The following is a 15,121-nucleotide window of genomic DNA, read 5'->3' as shown; positions in this document are numbered from 1 at the left end:
TATATTATTTTTTTGGAACAATCAATCTCACCGGACACACCTCAAACACGAGAAGTGTTTCAACAAGTCCAATGTTTCAACTCTTTTAAAAGAGATCAATTTGGTTATTTGATGTTATTTCATATCCATCTTATGAGCTTAAAACTAAATGTCTCCAGCAAAATAAAATAAATGTCAAAAATCCTGATACTTACAGTGTTACTTACAATGAAAGTGTTAGTGTATGTTATAATACTATACATATTACTGATACTGTTGACAGCAGAGATGGGAGAAGTAGAAAATACTCAGATAAAAGTTTAAATACTTTATTAACAACTACTCCACTACATATAGACATACCACTTTAAATTTGTTAATTAAGTTGAAGTACTATGTACATGTTATATTAATTATTAATTATATTATTTTAAAGTAAAAAAGTACAAGTACTCCACTAATTGACAAATGTGGTTAATCAATAATTATTAGTTTATTATATTTTAACTGACAATCTACCTCTGAAAACATTCAGCAGTAATTAAAAGTGTAGTTAAGTTAAAAGTACAATATCTGCCTACAGTATAAATAACTAAAACCGTACTTTGAATGAAGTACATGAGGAAATGTACTCACCATCTCACAGTTTTATATTACTGCTGGAGTTGTTGTGAAAGCACAACTTTGGTTGTGTGGAGGAGGTTTGATAATGTGAAGAACAAAGGACCTACATTACAAAACAAAAGCCCCAGCTATGCTAAGCACCAAGAGTTTATGGAAATTAATCAGAGCAGCACATTTTAATTCCAAAATAGTATTTACATGCTGGGTTAAGAAATAAATGCTAGGCAGTCACAGGATGATACAATGGCCTGTGTTGAGTTAAAGTTCTAATAAATTTTGAGATTGATCAAAGAGTCATCATTAATGACTAATATGATATTTTCTTTTGTCTTTTCTTTTTTGTTTCATTCCTCCTGTTGTTGCTTCTGTATATGAGCAGTGAGTGGAAGAGAGAGGTGAAAGACTCAAAAGAACAGAGGAAGGAACACAAGCTATAAAGTGAAACGGTGATGAAAATGCAAAGAAATATAATGATGTAAAAAGAACAAAGTGAGCAGCAGAAACCAGTACAAACAAAAGACAGAACAGATATGGGAAAAAATAAATAAGAAAAGAGTAGAAAAAAGAGCGGTCAAAGAGCAGAGATAAAGTTTCTATGTAGTGACATTAGACTGTGTTGCTTCTGTTAAGAAGCCAGGTCCTGCAGTGAGCTGGCAACCAAAGTCACCTTCTGGCAGCTGTCTACTGTCATCTACTAATGCACTCACAACAACTTCTGAACCTCACAGTTAATGAGCGGCGAGGTAATGGAGAGGGATGTAGGCCATGAACAACTGCACAATAACAGCCGTGGTAGAGTGTTATAATGTGTTTTTTGTACACAACCAGGACAACTAAGATTAATTTACATAGATAAAAAGCTTTGTACAGTATATCACTATCAGTGTCACCAGCTGGGTGTGAAACCTGCAGTGTGTTTGGCTTTATGTGTATGTCATTTCTGTATGGGTGCATGCTACACAATGCCCCACTTCCATGTTGGAAGGTTTACAGCGCCCCCTGTGTGTTGTGTGCACGTCACCTGAAAATCCCTCTCCTCTAGAATCTCCTTTCTCCACCTCACAAGGAACGCCGCACACACATACAGGTGGAAATGGGAGAAGCCCTCTGGTTCAGCCTAGTGAAAGAGAGAGAGATCATGTTGATTTGTTGTTAAAATGTTGATTTACACCAAGTTCAATATTTAAGAGCCATCAAGCAAATGACACCAACATCACTGCTATGTTTACACAGTTTGAAATGGAGTGTAAGATTATAAACCATTTAAGTTTGTTCAAAACAGTCCAAATATATAGACAATCATCCTGAGATATATATATATATATATATATATATATATATATATATATATATATATATATATATATATATATATATGGCAATAAACATTAGGAAAATACTGAATATAAAACATTTTCTGTCACAAGTCTCTTCTTTGCAGAGCTTTTTATTTCATTGCTCAAATTCAATGGCTTCCTTTACTTCCTTTACTAGATTTGTGGTTTTTATGTTGTTGCAACCCTTTTTAACAATACATGCAGTCTTCTCAGCTAAAACCCAACGATTAATTCAAGAGTATTCATTTAAAGTTAAATATATATAGATTTTTTGGAAAATCAATCTCACCTAACACAACTCAAACACAAGAAATCCCCGTCAGTCCCATGTTTCAACACTTTTAAAAGAGACAAATTTAGTGCTAAAATGATTTCAGCCTTTATTTGATGTTATTTCATATCCATCTTATGAGCTTAAAACTAAATCTCTGCAGTCTACAGCAAAAAAATAACCTTGTTTTCTGATACTTTTGGAGGGAACTGTATAAATTGATTCAATAAAAGCTGTAAACATATAAAACATTTATTGTGACAAGTCAGAAATTTAGATTTGCTGAGAATCAGAGAGGAAGAAAGACACAAATCCCCCATTTGTTTTCATGACTTGGCAACGAGTGGGGAAATTAAAGATGACAAAAAACAAAGGATGAGATGTTCCTTCCTTTGTTTGTTTTTTCCCCAAAGCCTTATTGCAGAGGTGATAATTACCAGGCCCTTTGAATGCAACTGACTTAATCGCTTAAAAATCCAGACCGCATCCTGAACTGTGTGCTTTTCTGAATAGTATCTGGCCTGAATATCACAGGGTGGGGTGTGTGTGTGTGTGTGTGTGTGTGTGTGTGTGTGTGTGTGTGTGTGTATGTGTGTGTGTGTGTGTGTGGGGGGGTTAGCTTGAAATTCTTTAAATTAAAATGTAGATCTGCACTCATTAATGTTCATAACTCAGAAGTATATAAGTGGAAAAAACTCACTAGCTCACATAAATAAACTCATGATCTATAAATAGTAGGATTTCATGAATTATTCTGCAAGTGTGCCCACAGATGTGTCTAAATAAATACCATGATGCAGTTCAACAAACTAAAATGAGAAGTCAGGCATAAGTTTAGTTTTAGAAAAACAGACACGCAATTTTTCTAATATTAATTCTCTACTACACCCTGTAGTCTCCTTAGTTCAGGTGAGATAAAAAGTGCTTAAGGCTAGTCATTTGTGTATAACAATGAGCCATAACTTTGCAGGAATTTAGAGAAACTGCCTTCTGCTGTGATGATTGAATTTCCCACCAGGAAGGACTAAAGAATGAACTGATTAGCAGTAGATAGAAAGATCTGAACAGAAAGATGATGATGTAAACAAAACATTTTAACAACATTGTTGTTTCTCATCTTTGCACTTTGTAGACAGATTGATCTTCCTCATGCTTTCTGGTGTGTCTCCTGTTGTTTAGGTTTAGTGTTACTTTGCCTCCCACACTTCAGTTAAACCGATTATATGAATTTCCCCAGAGTGGGTGTGTGTGAGTGAAAGAGAGATAGAGACAGGAACAGAGAGGGAAAAATAGAAAGTGAAAGATAGTATAGAGTGTAGGGAGGAAGGGGGAAAAGTGTTTTTGAACAGCGAAGCGTAGCATGATGTGAGTTGTAAACTGGCAGGTGATTGGCTTGTTGGTCTAACCTTGCACCTCCAATCCAAACAACTGAAGCAAGCACGTGCACACACACAGACACATGAGTGAGTCTATGAGTGGCATATGTGAGCACAATGTTTATCAGTCCCTAAGTTCCTCACAGTTTTAATTTCCTTTCTTCTGCTAGGAGTTTGTGTGTGTGTGTGTGTGTGTGTGTGTGTGTGTGTGTGTGTGTGTGTGTGTGTGTGTGTGTGAGTTCATGCTTGAGGGCAGTGGTGAACTCTCAGAAGCTGTGAAACTGAAATCCACTTTATTTCTCTTTCGACACTCTCTCCCTCTTTCTCAATCACTCCTCCATCTATCCTTTGCTCACATAATCTGTCACCTCCCTGAATCTCATCAACAAATGTCTGCCACGCACTCTCCTCTCTTTTGCTTTAATCTGAATGTGAGAAATAGGTCAGGAATTAAAAAGTGATCTATCTTTATTAAAAACTACTTCTTTTCACAAGTAACCTTGATTTTTTAATTTGCCACCAATCATTTTCCCAGCAATCCACTATTAACATGTACTGCCTCTACTGACTGCAAGAGGAATAGCAAAAAACAACAGACAACATGATGCTCTCTGTGTTGAATTTAATAATTATTTAGTGTGATTGGATCCAAATATTCAAGGACATCTCATCAGAAACACATTCATTATTAAGCAATTGTTACTTAAGATAACATGAAATGACAATAATAGCAGCACTAACAGTGCTACATGAGGAACATGATATGATGTATAATGTGTTTCTGGAGTAAAAGTCAAAGGTTAGCAGGCATAAGATAATCACGTAGTTGCACTTTTGTATTTGCACATTGAAAGCAGAATATCTTGACTGAGACTGCACCCTGAGGAACACTTACATGATTATTCTTTTTTTTTAAGGTGAAATGTTTGGCTTTGATAATGAATTCATTATTAAAGTCATATATCCTTGACATACAAGTTGAAACTATATTTACCAAAACATTGGGAAGCTGAGTAAAATGTATATGGAGAGAGTGAAATAACTTGTAAATGATTTCAAATGGATATTTGATTGTAAATAGTAAAAAGTAAACACATAAAACCGAACATGTTAATTGTTGTTTTGAAAAATATGTTTATTTCAAAATAGTTGGGACAGGGCCAACAAAAGACTAGACATGTTCCGGTCGATCCATCTATTATCTGTACCCACTTATCCTGTTTAGTGTTGTGTAGGGCAGGAGCCTTTTCCAGCAGTCATAAGGCGAAAGGCGGGACCCTGGGCCCTCGGGGGACACTGGACAGGGGTCCAGTCTATCTTAGGGCCAATACAGAGTGGCATAAACAGACAGACAACCATTCACACTCACATTCACACCTACAGGCAATTTAGAGTCACCAGTTAACATAACATGCATGTCTTTAGACTGTGGGAGGAAACACGCAAGAACAGGGAGGAACATGCAAACTCCACTCAGAAAGGACATGGTCAGCTGGGGACAAACAAACAACCTTCTAGCTGTAAGAAGGCAGCGCTAATCAATCCAGCACCATGCTGCCCAGAAAAGTTGTCTAATGCTATTTAAACACACACAAACACACACACACACACCTCGTGGATCACCTCACAACAAATTAGGTTAACTGGCAACAGGTTGGTATTATGACTGGGAATAAAAAAAGTATCACAGTCAAATTTAATATTTCAAAAGTAAGGAAGGGGTGGGCTTCACTACTCTATGTAGACTGCTAGGGCAAATCTCTCAACAACTTAAGTATAACGTAAAATTGCAAATGATTAGATGATTTCGTCAACTTTGGTACATAATATCATTAACAGTTTCAGAGAGTCCTTTAATGATATTATGAAATCTGTGGGAAATCTAAGCAAGGGACAAGGCTAAATAACCAATATGAATGGTGAAGATTTTTGTACTAGCTGTGTAGTGGAAATCACAGCACAGGCTTGTTTCTGCATTAACAAATGCCATATAAAATACCATGCAAAAAACATATACAAACAAGATTATGAAAAGATTTTTGGAGCCCCCCCCAAAAAAAAGAAAAAAGAAAACTGACCTGTGGTTTGAGAAGTCAAAATTTGAAAATTTTCTGAAAATGATGTATGCTGCATCCATTATGCTAAAAATGTGAGGGAAAATGACTTATCAGAGTAGAAAAAAATGATCTGTGATAGTGTTGGCGTGCATTAACGAATATGCATGGGTAACATGCACATCTGGGAAAGCACCATTAATGCTGAACAAAATATACAGGGTTTGAAACAATTAACATCATGAATGGAAGCATTTAAAGAAGTAGTGATGAAACAGTGGTAAACATGCCGTCCAAACTTTGTTGAGAGGTGTTGCTGGCATCAGATTTAGAATTTTCATATATTTTTCAACAAACAACCAATCTCTAAGGTTAAACATTTGATATGTTGTCTTTGTGCTATTTGCAATCAAAAATCGGTTTCAAATGATTTTCAAACCACTGCAATTTTTATTTTTATTTTTTTACCATTTTACACGGCCTCACAACTTTTCTGCAAATGGGGTTTGTAGCTTCATCTCCAGTGTGAGGATTTGCCACTTTTGTTATTTAAATCTGTGCAAATTAAACACATTTAAATTTTGAAGTGCTTTTGGAGATAAGCAACACGAAGATGTAATTTGAGGCACTTTACAGGATTTTTGATATGACTGATTTCTTAACCCCTTTCTGCAGTAGCAGTCTTGGACCTATTTCTTCGAGGTTTGACAAAGCACTATTTAATGTTTAATAACTTTGAAAAAGCACAGAACCTAAGATAATGGCTTAATACTTTTTCACTCACATTTAGGTGCAGTAATGTGTATGTGTGTGCGTTTTGATGTATGTGCTACTACTCTGCTAAAAATTATTACACGAAAATTGATTAGTATGTGAGGAAAAAAACCCCACAAAACTGCTATGGCCAATTATATACAATAAAAAGTTTAAAGATACTTGAGTTAATTACAAAACAACAGCAGCAGCCTTCTAATTCCACTAACATGTATGTGAGCTTCTAAATTGCTAATAATTTTCAGATCAAATTTTTTTTTTTAATATGGCCCTATGTTTAGTTAATGAGCAACCTCTTTACACATGTAAACAAATTCTGGAAGCCACAATAGGAAATACTGCAAAAAAATAATAATTATAATCAGTAAATCAAAAATAGCAAAGTCAAAAGTAATCATCACTGACAGCTACAGTTGATGCAAAGACAGTCAGTACCAAAGAAGCACTAAGCTTAGCTTAAAGACAAAAGACAGAGACAAACAGCTAGGCTAGCATCTAACCACCCAGAAATAGTACATAACTCATTATAAAACCACAATTTCAACATCTCTCACCCTCTAACCCACCACCCATTCCTCTCTCTGACACTTTATCCCTCCTTCCCGCCCTATCCATCCACGGCTGCTGTTTCAGCTCAAGGCTTCCTCATCATTATGATTTGCAAAAAAACAGTTTGTCATGGGAGTCAAGGTGACTCCGCCAGACTTGTGTCAACCTCTTCTCCTCCTCCATTGTTATGCTTGGTCCTTCACCCCCGTTGTGTCATGGCAGCCATATTGCCTGAGACAGACGAGACGCTGATTGACAAGCGTTGCTGATCAAAGTAAGGAGAAAGTACGAGGAAGGCGGGAAGTGGGAAGGAGCAGTGGGGGAGAATGGGTGATGGGGAGGCAAAAAGAGGCATCAATAGGGAGAAGAGGAAGAAGTATCAGGGAGTGAATGAGAGATGGAGAGGGTGGGAGGGAAAAGGTGAAGAGAGGAGGAAAGGTGAACATGGAATGCAGAGTGAGAAAGGGTAACTCCAATGTCACAGTGGCATTACACTGCTGTGTTGGCTGTCTGACTAGTATCATCGCTCCAAAACAAACCGTCCTGATGTGGGACTAACTCGATACTCTGACGAACCCACTCCAGACAAGGTGAAAAGGTGATGGTAATGCAGGGTGATGTAAGAGGATAAACGAGCAGATTTAAACTGATGTAACAATTATACAGATGTGCCGATGGAGTGTTAACCTTAAAGTTCTTTTCATATTATATTTATATGAAGATGACTGGGGTCGTGATTGGAAAATGCTGACATTAAATGCTACACGTCATACAAGCATTGGTGCATAGTTCATCCCAAAGGACTAGAATAGTGTGCGCAGTGTAGGTGTGTGTCTTCAGGATGAATTTAAACACTAACAGCATTCTGAATTTTAAATTACCATGTAAGATCTCACAGAGAACAAAACAGACTGATGACATGAGTCAGATCATGATGCAATTTATTTAACAGGGAAGGAAGGAGGCTATAGAGGGAAAAATGCCTTAAGGGCTTCAGAGAAATGGCTCCAAATACATTTAAAATTAACTTGAGCACAGTTTATGTCTCTGTGTTTGCTCCTCCAATGTGCTGTCTTCCTCTAGGCTACATTTTAAATTACCAAGAACTAAGGTTAATCAGAGGGCAGAAAAGTGGCAAAAATAATAAAATCAGAACCCTGTCACATGTTTGTGTATGTTGAATTTGGAAGGAATGAACCGAGTTAGAAGCAATTTATGCCTGTTTTAGTTGTTTAACTTTGCAGGTGACTACATACTGTGGTTGAGAGTAACAAAATACAGTATGTATGTGACACTCAAGACAATGTGCACTGTATGCAAGCAAGTGAAAACATCATATAATGAGACATTTTTAAACTGAGAAAAACAAATGTCAATATCTATCAGAAAGAGAGAGACAGTAAAAAAGACAGAGGAGGAGAAGAAGGATTGTAAGTCTAGTACTATCCCTCCCTTTCATTTTTATTTCTAAATGTTAATAAGGCATATTAAGTAGCATTTGATTTTTATTTGTCCACTTTCATTTATTGATTAATATACAGAAGAAGGATATAATTGTGTTCACTTGGACTTGGCTTGTTTTAATGGTGCTGGACTAACCTTGAGCATATGTCCTGTTTGCTGCACAGTAAAAACATCTAGGATCTACACTTCACTTTTTACTGTACTATGGAAGCAAGTAAAAATTTTAAGGAATTACAGACTAACAAATCTCCTCCTCGATAGTTAAGTCAGGACATAAAAACAACATTTTAGGATACCTACATGATGTAAAGCTCTAATTGAGTGGATTAATTTAAGGTTTGTTAACTCAACTGAGTTTGTGTATTTTAAATGATGTAAAATTACAGTAAGGACAGGAACCAGCATCAGCCACAGATAACAGTCTGTGCTCTTTAGTCTCAGTCTTTGCTAATCCTTGGCTTCTTGTTCCAGCAAATTAACAAATTCTTCCACCAGGAATTGACACATACAATTACATCCTACACAATGGTTTTGAACACAGTGACTAAGAACACTGAACAGCTCTGTGGTCGACAAACCTTCCGTATGGAAAAAGAACCATGTTTCAACACATGAAAATGTCACTGTATCCCTTCAAGTGCCATGCTAATGTTGTCACACCAAGCTACTTGGTAATTTCATGCTCCACACAACAGGGATAATTTGGTCCCTGTCTGTCTATCCGTCCGTCAGTATGTCAGGATAGAGTGGTGTGTGCATTTGTTTTGATCCAAATAATTTCTCCCAGTTGCCTTTTGTTGAGATCAGTGGTAAGACAAAGAGAAAATGTGCATAAAATGAAAAAAAAGAGACTTAAAAGAGAAGGCAAAATAGCAAAAATGAAAAAGGGACTGCAGTTATAAAACAGAGAAAGTATTGCCGAGAGACAGTGTGAGAGAGAGAGAGAGAGAGAGAGACAGTGAGAGAGAGAGAGAGAGAGAGAGAGAGAGAGAGAGAGAGAGAGAGAGAGAGAGAGAGAGAGAGAGAGAGAGAGAGAGAGAGAGAGAGAGAGAGAGAAGGACGAAGAGCAGTCTTGTGCTGGATCACGCTACTGAACAGATGGCCAGAGTGCAGAGAGAAGACCACAGTGGAGACATTACAACACTCAGGTTAAAGTCTCCCCTGGAACACACACAGAGAGACATACACACATACGAGCTCAGTGGCAAAGGGCAAGGTCTTTCTGTTTATTATGTGCATTTATGAGAGGTCCAAACAGTCTAGGACATTTTTCTTTTTTGTGGTGAGTCATTGATGTGCGTTGAGGACATTTGTCAAAAAGCTGCATTACTCTAGTTTGAAAATCCAGTATGTTAAGACATTAATAAATAATGCATATTGCTGTGTAGGAAAAGGGAGTGTACAACTGCTAAAACACACAGAAACGTCCTTGCCTCTGAGAGAAAGTCTGTGTGGTACAAACAATGCGAGAAAACACACTGATAAGCAAAGAAAGATGCTTACTAACCTACAGCTTGGTTTAAAAAAAGCATCCAAGAAAATGACTATTTGTGAATCCTTAGGTAGAAAGCTGCTTCAAAAGAGCTTGTGCCTTGAGATGAAGTTTAGGAAAACATAACATACTCAAGGAGGCTGCTTGGTAGAATCAGATTCTATTGGCTCCTTCATGCAATATACACATTCAGCTGAAGCACTGCATATCTCCAACTGATTTTGTGCTATAGCATAACATAAACCCAGGTATCATGGAAAAGAGTAGGAAGTAAGGAAATAAAGGTGAAAAAAAAAAGGGATAGAAGAGTGAACCTAGGATGAGTTAAAAAGAAAGTTGACAAGTTGAGACATTGTGGGTGGGAGTTGAAGAACATTCATACAGACCAGAAAAAATAGTTTAAAAAGGACAAGTGAAAAGGCAGAGCAGATGAGACAAGAACAGCTTTGTGCCTTACTGTCAGCTCCACTGAAAGTTTCATGAGCAGAAATGGTCAAATTCCCATACTGGGGTAGAAATGGAGGAGAGGGACTGTGACAGAGCCTGCCAAAAAAGGTGTATGTGCATGCTTGTGTGTTGTCTTAAAGCGTGTGTGTGTGTGTGTGCGTGTGTTAGGGCTGCAACCCAAATGACATTGTAAACCATCAAATATTTAGAGGATGGATTACAAGTACAATGTGAACTTGGGTTGCTGTCAAGTCAAAACAAAGCAACAACACCACTTAATCATTAATTTTATTTCATTTTTTGGACTCAGAGGTGGACAGTGTTATGTTTTCTTACAGATATTTTAGTATTTTTCAATGTCATAGGGTCCCGGTGACAGGAAACCTAAAAAAACAACATGAAAATTCAACGCCTGTCGAGCTCAAACCCCCAAGACATTTTTTACTATTTCATCCAAAGTTAATAGTGTTTTTCTGTTTTATTTTCAAATGTTAGATTGAAAGTGATATATGCAGCCTGTTATTTTGGAAATTACTTTAGATTTTGAGAAACTACAAGCACAAAACGGGCAGCAGTAGCCTAATCAAAGCAACCTTTACATCCTCCTTCTCCCTATAGAGACATTCTCAAGTTCTACCTGGGGGATCCAGAGGGAGCCATCCTCCAAAACCTTGCTGATTTCACTGCAAAGTAAGTGCTTTTACCTTAAGTTACTCCTGTATGTCTCAGCTCCTCAGCCTGTCTCTAAGGGTGAGCCCAGCCACACTGCATATCAAACTCATTTTGGCCACCTGTACTCACTTGCGGTCTCATTCTGTCAGGGCTGGAGCTTAGATCGAACACTTAATTGGGCACTTTGCCTTCGGGCATTGCTCCCTCTTCACCACAGCGGTCATCTACGCAAATCCTACCTCCATCCTACCTGAATGGATCATACTAATGACCTTATATATTTGAACTATTCTAAATTATAATTTGTGATTTTGTAATTTGCAAAATATTTCAATATCCATATTGTGTTTTATTCTGCATACCACTCTGCATTACTGATTTTATTACTTGCCCATTAGCGTACCCACTGTTCTGACAGTAAGGTGTAAATTGTACTCAAGAAGGAGACATAAACTGTGTCCAACTGTCAGGACATGGATTTATGCATTTGTCTTTGCAGTAGTTTATGATACAGTACTGTAAATACATCTTGAAAATGGAGTACGTTTTGTTTCCCTTATTTATACATTATATAAACATTATATATTTTTGGTATTCATTAGAGAGTTTTGCTTGGTTATATTATCTTTTCTCTTCCTTCAGTGGATAGTGATTACATTGGTTTCTAAGCTGTTAAATCACACACATGATGAAAAATAACAGCTGTTACTATGGAGACCCCCCAGACATAACATAATGATTACCATTATACAGTAAAGCTGGGTCAGGTACATATCTGTACAGGGGCCAACTAGTATCCTAATAAGCTTGTGTTCTAATTTTGTTAAATTATGTTTTTATTTACCTTACTTCATCAGGATAATCAAGCATAACATAAAGGTCATTCACACTGGTTCCAATAGAAATCTCTTTATGAATATTCACACATATACACAAGGCATCTTGTCTCATCTCTTTTACTCACTTCATCTATCAATCCAGGTCCTGAAGGTCCCTGCTCTGCTTGTTTTCCAACTAACTCTGCCCAACGCACTGTTCATTGCCTGAATCTGGTGTGTTCAGTCCACCAGAAGCTGGAAGGTAGTATTTTACTTTCTCCACTCAACCCTTATTTAAGGTGGTCTTCTAGCTTTCCACACCCGATACATGCAATCAGCAACAGGTATTGCAGGGTTAGTTGGAAAACAATAAGAGCAGAAGTCCTTGAGGAGCAGAATTGAAAAGCTCTGGCTGAAATGACTAGAAAACCTACCTGAGAAAACAAGGGGAAAAAAAAACTTATCAAGCTCTACAGCTGCAAATATTTGTATTTCTATGGTTGAGTAAAAGGGCACATGAAAGAAGGGGTGCTAGAGCATTAGTGTTTGTTATAGGAATTTGAATGTATCCTTAAATAAAATAAAAACCAATGTTGTCTATCAGTAATTATAAGGAATAACTAACCAGGATGTGAGCTCATGAAAGTACAGTGCTGCTGTCAGGTCTAACCAACCAGCTGTTTGTTTCTAAGAAAATATGTTGCTTTGGCTTCCTATACACTGATGTCAATGTCTGACAATGTGAGTAGGCCACTTACTGCAAAACAGCACAAAGATCAAATTTTCATAAGATAACAGAAAATAGCATTCTCGGTTAAATACGACAACGGAATATATTAAAATGAATTATGTACACACAAACATTTACCTTTCACTCTGGTCTTCCTCAAATCGCCCACAGTTCATAGAGATTTGAACCAGATTGATTTGGTAATTACTTGTATAAAATGCAGTGTATGGAATGCAATTCAGCTATAAACTTTAATGTGTCCTTGTGTTAAATCATTACATTTTACCACGCCTCCTCCTATTTCCCTGTTTTGGTCAGCAAATTACTCCTTCTCCCCATTATTTATTCTTTTCCCAGGAAACGCAAAACAAATCAGTCACATATGGTAATTTTATCTGCGTCCATATTTTAGTCACATTCAAGTAAATTGGGGGCAACTATTTTTCCATACAGGATTTTTAAGACAAATGTCACCTTTGATATTTGAGCATTTTAACAGGCCAACAATATATGATGGTTGATATTAATTAATAAATACATCTAGCAGATTGCTACATCATAACAAGACAATTCTGACATGACATAAGGTTAAATATAAGGGGTAGTAATAAGGGGTAATGATTTATTATTCAAGTAATGTGTAACATGTTAAAATGATCACCTTGCCATTAAGAAACACATCGGCAGTAGGTTTTCAATGATGCCTATTGACTGTACTACTACTAATATATATCAGCACAGCATGTAGTATGTACTATGTTAGCAATGAATAAGTTAACCCATGCTGTTAACAGCTGAAGTGTAAATTAGTCATCAACATGACCGTGTGATAGGGCTGAACAGCACTTTTAGGCTGAATCAGAAGCAATTTATAATTCAGACCATCATAGATAAAGCTGCCATGTTTGAATGTCTTTATAAAATATATTTGTCTCATGTTACATCATAGCGCTGGACTGGATTGCATACAATGGCAGGAATTGAAGAAAGAGCCACTTGTAAGGCAATCATCGATGTCATTATCAGAGAATACCCCCCTTTACTGAAATTTCACACAGAGCCAGATAGATAGAAATGAGATAAACCATAGATAACAAAAACACAATAACAGAGGATTTCCAGTGTGTGTGTGTGTGTGTGTGTGTGTGTGTGTGTGTGTGTGTGTGTGTGTGTGTGTGTGTGTGTGTGTGTGTGTGTGTGTGTGTGTGTGTGTGTGTGTGTGTGTTTAAGTGAGCGTGTTTGTACCTGGTAGGTGTCCCACAGTCTGATCGTGCAGCGTAGTGGCAGCTCCCTCATCAGGAGGTTGTTCATCCAGCGGAAGGCAAACTGCAGGTATTCCACCTCATACTGCTGCATGTGGCGGTGCACAGACTCTGCCAAACAATAATGATCACAGTTTTAAAAAGGAGCAATAACACAAACAGATTGAGGTTTAATTATTGGCCTCTATCTACAGGTGAAAAAAAAGTAAAAGATGCAGAAGTGTATGGGGAATATGGCCATTGTAATATTGACTGTAACCCGTATGTAGATTCCTTCATCACTCCTCCCTCTTAACAAGTCCTGAAGTCAGTATTTCTCTCTCTCTCTCTCTCTCTCTCTCTCTCAAACACACACACACACACACACACACACACACACACACACACACACAGCGTCTTCTTCATAATCACAGCATATCAGAAATGTCTTACTTAAGCTAGACTGATTAAACTTGTGAGAAACATGCATGTCGGTCCAATGAGGTATGGAGGGAGCTGAATGTATATGCTGCAGTTCAATGGCATGTAAAGGTGAGGCTCTATGGCATGCAGATGTAATGCATTGTGTATTTTTATCTATTTATTTTTGCATTATTGTTTCCGATGCAATCTGAACTGTGTTTTTGTCCATTTGTGTCATACAGCACAAGGTCTATTTGTGGAAAACCTTTTTAAATCCCTGTGGGGTTTTAACAAATTGGTGACTATTTATCCTTTCAGTTTAGGGGGATTGGTTTGTTTTAATTCTTTAATTCTCGACACATCTGTTTTTGTATGGGATTGGACCAGGCACCAGGGGCCTCTTTCATCACACTCTTACGTAGCACTCGCCCTGTCATTGTCATCCTTCTCCACTCATTTGTGATCTGCCTCTCCTTCAGACCCTGCCCCTTCCCTCCTGTATGCCCTTGGGCTCTGGCTTCCCCGTAACACCCCTCACATTCCTGCTGGTTGTTGCCATTATCCCTAGTATGTCAGCCCACCTCCCACAGTAATTCCCTGCCAGATTGTTATTGAGCTGGCTTTCATGAGCCTCCAGGCCTAAGTTTTGCCTGTGTGTCTGTGTTTCTCACCTGGATCCGTTTGTTTGGACTGCCTGCCCCAGGAATTTGTAAGACAGACTTTGACGCTAATTTCTGGATTATGTCTCTGCCTTTTCTTAGTGTGTCTGTTTTTCTTTTAGATGATAGACATTCAGCCCCTTGACCAGTGTTAAGGCACTTCTGTGAATTCCACCATTTAAGTCACCTGTGTTTGGCCCATGATTACTGC

The 15,121-nt window shown here is 37.6% G+C and overlaps 1 protein-coding gene across 3 annotated transcripts in view; it reads right to left on the bottom strand.

The window, feature by feature from the left end:
- tbc1d22a (TBC1 domain family, member 22a) overlaps nucleotides 1-15,121 on the bottom strand; it is a 115,470-nt gene that overhangs the window by 21,124 nt on the left and 79,225 nt on the right. For 2 of the 3 annotated variants that reach the window (XM_067490320.1, XM_067490319.1), the window contains exons 12-13: nucleotides 13,833-13,960; nucleotides 1,625-1,720 (exon numbers count right to left, since the gene is read on the bottom strand). In XM_067490320.1, the coding sequence (XP_067346421.1) occupies nucleotides 1,625-1,720; nucleotides 13,833-13,960 (224 nt within the window). Of the gene's footprint in view, nucleotides 1-1,624; nucleotides 1,721-10,658; nucleotides 10,752-13,832; nucleotides 13,961-15,121 lie in introns of those variants that run through there. The other variant, XM_067490321.1, reaches the window with a different exon arrangement.

This window comes from Channa argus, chromosome 21 (assembly GCF_033026475.1).
Source record: "Channa argus isolate prfri chromosome 21, Channa argus male v1.0, whole genome shotgun sequence".
Lineage (NCBI taxonomy): Eukaryota > Metazoa > Chordata > Actinopteri > Anabantiformes > Channidae > Channa > Channa argus.
The sequence above is the reverse complement of the archived record's forward strand: the minus strand, read 5'-3'. Positions and strand labels throughout refer to the sequence as shown.